This window comes from Silurus aristotelis (genome assembly GCF_946808225.1).
Source record: "Silurus aristotelis genome assembly, chromosome: 9".
Lineage (NCBI taxonomy): Eukaryota > Metazoa > Chordata > Actinopteri > Siluriformes > Siluridae > Silurus > Silurus aristotelis.
Window position 1 is genome coordinate 24,402,641 of NC_139582.1, and position 12,116 is coordinate 24,414,756.

At 39.2% G+C, this 12,116-nt stretch overlaps 1 protein-coding gene across 1 annotated transcript in view; it reads left to right on the top strand.

Moving 5' to 3' along the window:
- Positions 1-12,116, top strand: part of eif2ak4 (eukaryotic translation initiation factor 2 alpha kinase 4) — a 63,662-nt gene that overhangs the window by 19,003 nt on the left and 32,543 nt on the right. The window contains exons 10-19 of the mRNA XM_083550569.1: positions 2,262-2,377; positions 2,673-2,827; positions 2,945-3,375; positions 7,813-7,885; positions 7,963-8,052; positions 8,851-8,973; positions 9,165-9,269; positions 9,749-9,812; positions 10,861-10,940; positions 11,866-11,967. Of these exons, the coding sequence (XP_083406695.1) occupies positions 2,262-2,377; positions 2,673-2,827; positions 2,945-3,375; positions 7,813-7,885; positions 7,963-8,052; positions 8,851-8,973; positions 9,165-9,269; positions 9,749-9,812; positions 10,861-10,940; positions 11,866-11,967 (1,339 nt within the window). The remainder of the gene's footprint in view (positions 1-2,261; positions 2,378-2,672; positions 2,828-2,944; positions 3,376-7,812; positions 7,886-7,962; positions 8,053-8,850; positions 8,974-9,164; positions 9,270-9,748; positions 9,813-10,860; positions 10,941-11,865; positions 11,968-12,116) is intronic.

Here is a 12,116-nt window from a genome sequence, read left to right on the forward strand (position 1 = left end):
AGTTCATTTTTCGTCTTCATGAATGTACACACAGCTCCCCATATTGACAGAAAAACACAGAATTGTTGACATTGTTGCAGATTTATTAAAAAGGAAAAACTGAAATATCACATGGTCCTAAGTATTCAGACCCTTTGCTCAGTATTTAGTAGAAGCCCCCTTTTGATCTAATACAGCCAGGAGTCTTTTTGAGAAAGATGCAACAAGTCTTTCACACCTGGATTTGGGGATCCTCTGCCATTCCTCCTTGTAGATCCTCTTCAGTTTTGTCAGGTTGGATGGTAAACATTGGTGGACAGACATTTTTAGGTCTCTCCAGAGATGCTCAATTGGGTTTAAGTCAGGGCTCTGGCTGGGCCATTCAAGAACAGTCACGGAGTTGTTGTGAAGCCACTCCTTCGTTATTTTAGCTGTGTGCTTAGGGTCATTGTCTTGTTGAAAGGTAAACCTTCGGACAAGTCTGAGGTCCAGAGCACTCTGGAGAATGTTTTTGTCCAGGATATCCCTGTACTTGGCTGCATTCATCTTTCCCTCGATTGCAACCAGTCGTCCTGTCCCTGCAGCTGAAAAACACCCCCACAGCATGATGCTGCCACCACCATGCTTCATTGTTGAGACTGTATTGGACAGGTGATGAGCAGTGCCTGGTTTTCTCCACACATACCGCTTAGAATTAAGGCCAAAAATTTCTATCTTGGTCTCATCAGACCAGAAAATCTTATTTCTTTCCATCTTGGAGTCCTGCAGGTGTTTTTTAGCAAACTCCATGCGGGCTTTCATGTGTCTTGCACTGAGGAGAGGCTTCCGTCGGGCCACTCTGCCATAAAGCCCCGACTGGTGGAGGACTGCAGTGATGGTTGACTTTCTACAACTTTCTCCCATCTCCTGACTGCATCTCTGGAGCTCAGCCACAGTGATCTTCGGGTTCTTCTTTACCTCTCTCACCAAGGCTCTTCTCCCCCGATAGCTCAGTTTGGCCGGACGGCCAGCTCTAGGAAGGGTTCTGGTCGTCCCAAACGTCTTCCATTTAAGGATTATGGAGGCCACTGTGCTCTTAGGAACCTTAAGTGCAGCAAAAAATTTTTTGGAACCTTGGCCAGATCTGTGCCTTGCCACAATTCTGTCTCTGAGCTCTTCAGGCAGTTCCTTTGACCTCATGATTCTCATTTGCTCTGACATGCATTGTGATCTGGAAGGTCTTATATAGACAGGTGTGTGGCTTTCCTAATCAAGTCCAATCAGTATAATCAAACACAGCTGGACTCAAATGAAGGTGTAGAACCATCTCAAGGATGATCAGAAGAAATGGAGAGCACCTGAGTTAAATATATGAGTGTCACAGCAAAGGGTCTAAATACTTAGGACCATGTGATATTTCAGTTTTTCTTTTTTAATAAATCTGCAACAATGTCAACAATTCTGTTTTTTTGTCAATATGGGGTGCTATGTGTACATTCATGAGGAAAAGAAATGAACTTAAATGATTTTAATGTGAAATGTGTTTGTTTACGTTGGAGTTTCTATCCAATCATATTTCAGCCATCACATCACGCTTTGCCAAGTTCAATAGAATCTGCGTTGACCATTTAGAATCAGCGGTGTGATCGCCTTAAGCTTCAATCTATTACAATAAATTTTTTTACCTCAACCAATCAGACTTTGAGTTGAAGGCACTGGGGCCATTAAGCAGGTGTACAATAATGCCAGCATTTTTATGTCCTTTGATTGGATGTTCAGAGAACGCACAAGTCTGAGCTCACAAACGGCATCTGCTTTTGTGGTATGCGTAGCCTGCCACTGCTTTTATGATTATTGAATTTGAAGCGTTTTCATTTATTTGTGCAAATAATTAAATAAAAATTGCTTCAAACTAAATTTGTTGACTAATTTATTCCTCAACTGAAGAGTTAATTAATATGAGCCAAATCAAATAAACAAATCTGGCTTTATCAGTGAACTTTTTCCCATTAAATGTGTGCAGTATGCTGTAAGAAATAGCTGTTTCTTACTGCCTATACCATTAAGCACATAAAAATCATACACAATTAATGTTTATTAATGACCATCTTCTCAAATAAAGGGCAATGCAAGTTCCATGAAATATACAAAAACGATGATATGTTTGTCCGTGTGATTAGCACTTCTCTGTTGTATGGTTTTTGCAAATCTCGCTGTAGAATCTTTTCAAGAGCTTGGTGCAGCCATATGAATGTGTGTGCATGTCTGCAGGGGTGTAAGACTGACTCGTTTTTGTTTTGCAGGTGCGTTTGTCTTAATGATGCTGACCGCTGGAACACTCAGCAATTGCTAGAGCACCCGTTTCTGCTGCCACCCTCACCAAAGAGCCTTCCTCCATGCCAGGAGCCCAGTCCTGAGGGTACATCTATTGTCCCCTGTCTCACACACATGCACATCAAATAAGATATATGACTGTAAGTAACTGTTTAGAATAGTAGATAGTCTCGACTCCATGTCAAAGGTATGTTTGGTATGTATCTCTTTTTCAGAGATTTGGATTTGTAGCTTTAACGGTGCCATCTTGATTCAAAGTTTGTTACTTCTTGAGGAAATTGTGTCTTTGTTTCAAAAGCGTACATTGAAAAGTTAAAAGCCTATAGTTTGCCAAACAAGAGTGCTTTGCCAAATAAGTGCAATTTATGTCTTACTGTCAGACTTGGAGGTGGATTTTGCATCGACGGTTATCCCGCAGAGTCACCTTCTCAGCGCCCCTTTCAGTACAGTGGTGCAGAAACAGTTCTCTCGTTACTTCAGCGAGTTTGAGGAGCTCCAGCTGCTGGGGAAAGGTGCTTTCGGAGCAGTTATCAAGGTGATGGATACATTTCTGTTGAGCAATCATTTTGGTTTTTTTTGGCACACTCGTTCTTATGGTAATGTGTTTCTCTGATTACATTTCTCTGTGGTCATATGTTTTCTGGACCTGTAGGTACAGAACAAGTTGGACGGCTGCTATTACGCCGTCAAACGGATTCAGGTGAACCCAGCCAGCAAGCAGTTCCGCCGTATTAAGGGAGAGGTGACCCTTCTGTCACGCCTGAACCATGAGAACATTGTGCGTTATTACAACGCGTGGATCGAGAGACACGAGGCTCCGTCCACAGGGGCAGAGAACAGCGACACCTCCGAGCCAGCCAGCACTCCTGAGCTCCCTTCACGACCTGCCGCTGCGCCTCGCCTCAATGAGCTCGGCTTTCTCGACAACGTGGAGGACGATGCACCCCCGCCAGCACTGGCTAGTTCGGTGGAGTGGAGCACATCTCTGGAGAGATCATCCAGTGCCAAGTGCAATGCCACTGACTCCAGCGACGAGGATGATGATGATGATGATGAGGCAGATGTGTTCTGTGCGTCTTTTCTGTAAGTTCCTTCTGTAAGAGTCAGAAATTACATCTACATCGTCCTACCTGAATCAATCCACCTCTTCTAACCATCATTATCCCGCCACAGCTATAGAAACTCTTAGTCTTTTACAGAAAAGCACTATAGCTGAGTGTTGCATTGCAGACAGGTCAATAAATTTAATTAATAAAGCAAGAAACCCAATGAACACAGATCAACAAGTCTCCTTATACTGCATATACAGCTGCACCACCCGCATACATAATCTCTATCAGGAGCATCAATACTAACCTCATAAAATGACCCTGGATTTTACGTGGAATTTTATGCTTTTGTTTTCCTGCTAATTTGAAAAATAGGCAAATTTGGTGCAAAATTGATTGGAAAGAAAATGCAAAATTAAATACAGTAGGGCAAATAATTATTTGATCCCCTGTAGATTTTGTGAGTTTAATCCCTTACAAAGAAATGAACAGTCTAAAATTTTTATGGTAGGTTTATTTTAACAGAGAGAGACAGAATATAAAAAAAAATAAAAAATCCATGGAAGGTAACATTAAAGAAAGAATTTACATTGCAATAAGTATTTGATCCCGTACCAAATTAGCAAGAACTCTGACTCCCACACACTCAAATTAGGCATGGGGTCCAGTGAGGGTGGAAGCTGAGTCTTGATGTGCTTCATGACGAGCCGCTCGAAGCACTTCATTATGATGGTTGTGAGTGCGACGGGACGATAGTCATTGAGGCAGGAGACTGTAGACTTCTTCGGCTGTGGATTCGCTTGCCGTATGCGCGCTTCACCTCTCTGATGGCACGGGACAGTTTGGCTCTTGCTGTTCTTAAGGCCGTCTTGTCCCCGGCTCTGAAAGCGGATTCTCTAGATTTTAGCAGTCATCCACGGCTTCTGGTTGGAGTGTGTAGTAATGGATTTGGAAATGGTCACGTCATCAATACACTTGCACAAAGTCCACATGCTGATGAGTTTAGGAAGCACAGTCCTGAGATTCGCCTGGATGGAATCTCAGGCGATAATAAACAGTCCGTCGGGGTGAACATTCTGCAGGTCGCTAATAGCCAAATCGCACAGTGCCTCTTTAGCATTAGCACTGGGGGGGAATGTACACTTCGACAATGAAAGCAGTGGTGAATTCCTGTGGTAAATAAAATGGCCTGCATCTTACAGTCATGTAATTCATTTTTATTTGTATATCGCTTTTAACAATGAACATTGTCTAAAAGCAGCTTTATACAGATACTCCACTAGCGATGAGCAATAGCAGGAGAGTTCTTGCGTCATTCCGTGTTGATATAAACACCGGGAGTCTTACCGCACAGAGCTGCATTTCTATCGGCACGAAACGCGGTTAGCCCGTCTAGCTGGATAGCGGCGACTGGAAATCTATCGCTGACCCACATCTTCGTGAAAACAAAGACGCAGCAGTCTCTAAACCAGGGGTCACCAACTTGGTGCCCACATGAGTAGCCTGTGGGCCTTTTCTAAAAATAGCTGTTTCCTACTTTGTTAAATCATTGTTGATAATTATAATGAGAAATCATTAACATGATCAGCTTCTGACGTCCGACACAGAGGTTGCGAAGGTTATTAAGTACGTCCTCATGCAGATTTGTTGGCTGCATGATTTCTGTACCGTAACAGCGTCTGGTGGTCGTACACATGAACACAACTGTCTCTGGTGTTCATGTACTTCGAAAAGTCAGGCGAAAAAGACGCAAAAAGCACCATTTTGGTTCCAAAAAGGCCGCTGCGACCTACTGCCGCACCGCCATCCTAATGTAGTGGTGTAGTGGAGAGGTTCGAATGGAAGAGGTTAATTCTGTGACTGGTGTCATTTATACACGTCATAAGTTGATATTAGGAGTCCTTTTTTAAAGGTACAGGACTAATTTGGGTGTGTCTGAGTTTCACTCGATCAAATACAAATTAATTTATAACCTTTCTTTTCTTTCAACCCTAAAAATTCTAGACTGTTCATCTTTGTAAGGGAGTCAACTCATAAAATCAGAAGGGGTTCTAGATGTTCTTGAAATGTCTGTCTTGTAAATGTCCTTGTAAGTGTATGTTAGACCAAATCGGTTTCTCCTCTGTCAGCCATTGTTAAATGTATTTTAAATTTACATTAATATATTTGAGCCCTCAGTTAGCTCTCTGACCATCTAATCAAAGTACATGAAGATGCGGACGTTATTGTATACCTGCTAGATTTTCTATCAGACTGTGAGTTGACGGCACTAAGGGCCTAGTCTGATTAAAAATCAAGCTGTTGCTTTAACCAAACATTTCAAGCTATAGCTAGAGAAAGGCTATTAAGTGAAGAGAATAGACTATATTTAATACATAATTACAAAAAGTACAAGTTAAAAATCTTGACAACTTCCCTTTTGGTGGTTTATCTTTGTATTTTTATGTAGTTTATCTTTCCTAAAACCTGTTTAATGATGCATTATATCACCAGTATTCCTGGGAAGAGAGTATCAAAGGTCCATTGTTAAAAGTGCTAAACAAATAAAAAAATTATTGGAATAAATTAAAAAATTTGAAAATATGTTCTTTTGAAGGTACCTTATTGACAAGGTATAGTTTTGTTTACTTTTACTTTCTGAGTATTTGTAACCTATTTGTTATTGTAAGTCAAGTTGCAACTATGGAAAATATTTAAAAGACATGAAAGGGAGGTTTTTCTTAAATAAAAATTATTAGTTTTATTTTGAAAAATAGCATTTAAAGCTGACAACGATCAACTATTTAGTCTGTCCTAAAATCTAAACATAAAGCTTGTACAATTTTGTAGTTGGACAGATGTCCAGTAGGGGGCAGTGGTGTTTTGTGTATACTGGAAATCAGGGTCTGACACAACATATGTAAATTCTATGGGTTTACATTTTAGGATGTAATAAATAAATCATCTGGTCCTTATCAGGTCTTAAATACAACCTCAGATGAGCATCAACAAATGACATGTTATATTGCATTATTTGTTTTAACAAAAATTAAGCCAAAATAGAAAAAGAAAATACCTGTAAATAAATGTACACCTTAACTGTTTCCTTAGAGTTTAATAGGCTTAGTAGCAGCTATGTGCTGCTAATCAAATGCTCTTTTCTTAATTGATCAACAGCAACCATCTGTATAAAAGTTAGATTGTGCAGTGCAGCAGAGTTACATCTAAAACTCACATGCTTCAGGGAGCATGTTACATGTGAAAGTTTACAAGTATGGCTTGTTTGGATGGGATGCCAGGAGAAAGCCTTTTCTCTCTAAAAGAACATGGCTTCAGAATATGGCTTACATCTAAACAAAACTACAAGACTTCTGAAACAATGTCACTTGGACAGGTGGGAATAAATTGCAGATGTTTGGCCATGATGCACAGTGCCACATTTGGCAAAACCCAACACAGAATTTGATCATCATCACTGCACCCCGCAACATTGTATACCCGCCACAAATGGACATTCGGTGTAACCCAGATGAGGATGGGTTCCCTCTTGAGTCTGGTTCCTCTCAAGGTTTCTTCCTTATGCCATCTCGGGGAGTTTTTCCTTGCCACAGTCGCCAGTCGCCACCGGCTTGCTCATCAGGGACAAACTTACTCATAAAGAACATATTCATTTTTAATCACCGCATTATCTGTGTAAAGCTGCTTTGAGACAATGTTCATTGTTAAAAGCGCTATACAAATAAAAATAAATTGAATTGAATTGAATTGAATATCAGCACAAACACCTCATACCAACTGTTAAGCATGCTAGGGGAGGAGTGACGATCTAGGCTCGTTTCACGTTTTTTTTTTTTTTTTTTTTTTCTTTTTGTATAAAATTCAGATTTAAAAAAATGTTGCATTTATTAAACATTCACAGTCATGCATAAAATCAAGCAGTGTAACCACATAAAAATAGATCACAGTCTGTGACTAGGTCTGAATATATAACAACACCACTGAATTTTTGAATTTGATTAATCAGAAGGTGCTAAAGAAATTTCTACAATGCCAAATTTACTAGTAAGTCAGAGCAATTCATGCCATTATATATTTTTTCTTTTGTTTTACACATAATAAACACATAATCACATAATCTATGAATAACAATAAATCTTTTTTTTTTTTTTTTTTTTTACATATTGGTAAATAAAGCTGTCTGGAAGGAGAGTGTTTTTAGTATTAAAAGTCTCCAGGTTTAGCACTTTGTAATCACAAAAGTGGATTTAAATTTTTTTTTTTATTTGTCTTAATTAAAAATATATACTGTGGTATAGAGGATTGTGATCATTGAAATAGTTTTTACTTACCATAACTCGATTCTAATGCTTTTCTGTTGCTGGTTCAGCCTGATAGTTGTTGCAAAATATTGCAAAAAAAAAAAAATCAGGAGCACAGCAGTCTTATTAGAACGATGTACTTTGTATTTGATCCAATTCTGCATTTTCGACAGCCCATCCAGCAGCGGATCGGAAAGTGACATCATCTTTGACAATGGTGATGTGAGCCGAGACAGTATTGTGCAGGTCAGTATCGTGCTCTGAAGCCAGAATTCACGAGTTTGTAAAAATTCACATTCTTGTTTCTTCTTTATTTCGCACAGGAATCGTTGAGTAAACGGCAAGGTGTGGACACAGAAGAGAGCTTAGTATCCGAAAGGCCTCCACTTATTGCACATTATCTCTACATACAGGTGAGGGCGCACAGACAGTGAACTTAAGTTGTTTTCTTTTGGTGGTCAGCTGAGTGAACTTGGATGGTGGTATTATTGCCGTTTTCGTTGTCATTCGATATATTAAATACTGAATGTGAAATTGTGTCCGTTGAATGCAAGAGTGCGCGCGCGCGCGTGTGTGAGTATTGAGGAGTCAGAAGCTTCTTGGGGTAAGAAGATCTTACACAGTCTGGCTGTGATGATGCAAATGCCTCTGTACCTTTTGCAAGATAACAGGAGGGTGAAGAGTGTGTGTGAGAGGGGTGTGTGCGGTCATCCACAATGCTGGATGCTTTGCTGGTAGTCTGTGATCACCCTAATGTTCTTCTCAGCTGTCCTCATTATCGGCTGAAGGTCTTGAGATCTGAGGCAACAGGGTTTACATACCATGCAGCGATTCATCTGCTCAGTATGCTCTTGTCTTTTAGCTTAGGATAGAAGATCACCATTCACAGAAAGTACAGTTGTTGCTGGGGCCAGTTGAGGTTCTCCTTCTTCTTGACAATCTTCAAGAAGGAGCTTTTGATGTTCAGTAAATGGTGGTCACTTTGTCTTCTCAAAAGTCCACATTTAACTCTTGATTTTGTCCTTATTTAGAGACAGGTTTTTGATTGGCACCAGTCTGTTCGTTGCTCAACCTCCTCTTTCATTGTTCTTACTGATGAGACCCCTCCACATTTTTATTACCTGGATGATTTAGGCGGTGCACTGGTGCAGTCATGAGTTCTGTACAATTTATGCAAGGAGTTCTTTTTATCTATGTGTTTCTCTCTCCAGATGGAATACTGTGAAAAAAGTACTTTGAGGGACACAATAGACCAGGGTCTTTATCAGGACTGCAGTCGTCTTTGGAGACTCTTCAGGGAGATCCTGGATGGCATAGCATACATTCATGAACAGGTAGTCTAAATCTGTATCCACAGTGAGATTCAAACAGAAAAACTCTGAACACTATTTGAATATTAATGTCAAAAAAAAAAAAGAAAGAAAAAAAGTGGAGCAAGCCCAGAAGGCAGCTGATAGTTGACCCTATTTAGAAATGGTTGGCCATGTTGTTTGATTGCATGATCATGTTCTGTCTGCATCCTTAGGGAATGATTCACAGAGATTTGAAGCCTGTCAACATTTTCTTGGATTCTCGGGACCATGTCAAGATCGGAGACTTTGGCTTGGCTACTGACCATCCAGCTAGCATGGTACATAATGTATATTCAAAGCTATACATTTTTATTCATTATGTAAATAAACTGAAATACACGATTTACAATGAAATCTATTTCATTTCATTTGCACAAGTCAATAATTATAAGTTTTGTATGGATTGGTTAATGGTGGTTTTTGCAATGTACAGGAATTTAGGAAGGACCCTGACTCTCCTATAAATTTATTTTTGATTGGAACTGTTTTGCAAACTTAAACAACAGAGTAAATGTAACTCAATAATACAGAGAAGGTGGTAGCTTAGTAGTTATAGCATTGGATTTTGGATCGGAAGGTCAGAAGTTCAAATTAGCACCACCAAGCTGCCACTGCAGGGCAGTAAACTGTTCAATTGTAAGTTGCTTTTGATAAGACTATCTGCAAAATGCCGTAATTGTAAATGTAAATGTTCACAATTAGTGTTATTGTCATGTGAATTAGAATGTTTCACAGCATGTGTGTCTCTTACATACAGGCTTCAGGTATACTGGAGGTGGAGGACAACAGCTCAGGTCTTGTGTTAAAATCAGACCCAACAGGTAAAGTAGCAAAACCAAATACTGTGTGTGTGTGTGTGTGTGTGTGTGTAAGTGATTACACCCCTCACATTTCAGAAACCATGTTAGTATTTCTACTCAAGGGAAAAATACTATAGAAATGAAACTTGGATATATTTTAGAGTAGCCAATGTGCAGCTTGTAGAGCAGTACAGATTTACTGTCCTCTGAAAATAACTCAACATTACTGTCAAAATAACTGGCAACAAAAGTGAGTAGACCCTACGTGAACATGTCAAAACTGTTTCCAAAGTGTGAATATTTTGTGTGAGCACCATTATTATGTAGCACTGCCTCAATCCTCTGGGGAAAGGAATTCACCAGAGTTGCACAGGTGGTTGCTGGGATCCTCTTCCACCCCTCCATAATGACATCATGGAGCTGCTGAATGTTAAATACATGGCCCTTCACAACCTTCCACTTGAGAATGCCTCAAAGGTGCTCAATAAGGTTCAGATCTGGAGACATTCTTCACCTTCAGCAAGGCAGTTGTCATCTTGGTGGTGTGTTTGGGGTCGTTATGGAAACAGCTGTTCGGCTCAGGGAGCCAAGGGACTGCATCATGTTCTGCTTCAGAATGTCACAGCACATGTTAGAATCCATGCTTCCCTCAATGAACCACATCTCCCCAGTACCAGCAGCACTCATGCAGAATCAGACCATGATGCTACCAACACCATGCTTGACTGTAGGCAAGACACAAACAAGTTGATCTTAGTCTCCTCAGACCACAGGACATGGTTCCAGAAATTCATGGTCTTGGACAGGTTGTCTTCAGCAAACTGTTTGTGGGCTTTCTTGTGAGCCAGCTTCAGAAGAGGTTTCCTTCTGGGACGATGCAAACCGACTTGTCATGCAAATCGACTTGTTGCAGTGTGTGGCATATGGTCTATATATATATATATATATATATATATATATATATATATATATATATATATATATATATATATATATATATATATATATATATATATATATATATATATATATATATAACACAATGCTTATAAATTCATTTGTTATTTAGGTAACATGACTGGTATGGTTGGCACTGCCCTATATGTCAGCCCAGAGGTTCAAGGAAACACAAAAGCAACTTACAACCAGGTACAAGTAACATTAAAGTTTTGTCATATATACATTGCACTCAGAATATAGTCTTTTTATTTTTTTATTTTAATTTTTTATTTTAACTACAATCTTCGTATGTGAGGTTTTTCTTTTAGTACAAACTTATTTTATTATTATTTTTATTATTTTATTTTTTAAAGCTTTTTTATGCTAAAATGCTTACAATGGGCAAAATTGACAAATCTTCAGACCCTTTCCTATGGCATCAGAGACTTAGCTGAAGTATACCCAATTTCACTGAAACAACTTTAAGATGTTTCTCCATTTAGAGTGGAATTCAAGCCCCTTTAAAACATTTTTTTTTCTTTCAAATTCCAAGCAGGCTTTAATATGTCTTAAACTGAGAAGACTTCACTTTGACCACTCTGCCATTAAGCTCAGATTGGTGCAGTGTTGCAGTAATGGTTAATCAAATAGTTACTTACTAATAACAAATGGTTAACTAAAGTGACCATTAGGTTTTTTTGTTCACCTCTCTTTGTACTTTCTCCCCTGAATGTTTAGTTTGGCCAGTGAGTCAACACTAAGAAGTGCACTGGATGTTCCAAAATTCTTTCTTTTGAGGGTCGTGGAGGCCAAAATGTTTGGAACCGTTACTAGATCGACACAGTCTTGTCTCTGCACTCCAAAGGCAGTTTATTTAACCTCATGGTCTGAGCTACATTTAAAGTGTCATAGAAAATGCTTCTAATAGTTTGCATACCTGTGTTTTGTCTTTTTGTTACATTTTAATAAAGTTATCACAGATTCTTTTTTTCTTTATCATTATGGGGAAGTATTGTATACTGATGTGAAAAATTAGACCATGTTAAGCATTTTAGTATGAGGCTGTCACAAAAATGTGGAAAAATTAAGGAGTCCAAAAACTCTCTGAATTTAAAACCTGTATTTCTGTATTTAGAAAGTGGATCTGTTCAGTTTGGGCATCATCTTGTTTGAGATGTCTTACAGACCAATGACCACAGCTTCTGAACGCATCTCTGTCCTCAGCCAGCTCAGAAAGGTAAGTGTTGTACCAGGCATTGCAGAGTTTACAAATGTATGTGTTGAGTGTAACGTAATGATCTTGTCAAGTTATTTGCCCGGAATTCTGATGCGTTTTTTTTTTAATGTTTCACCATGTTTCTCATATCTAAATCAAAGGTTAGAAAC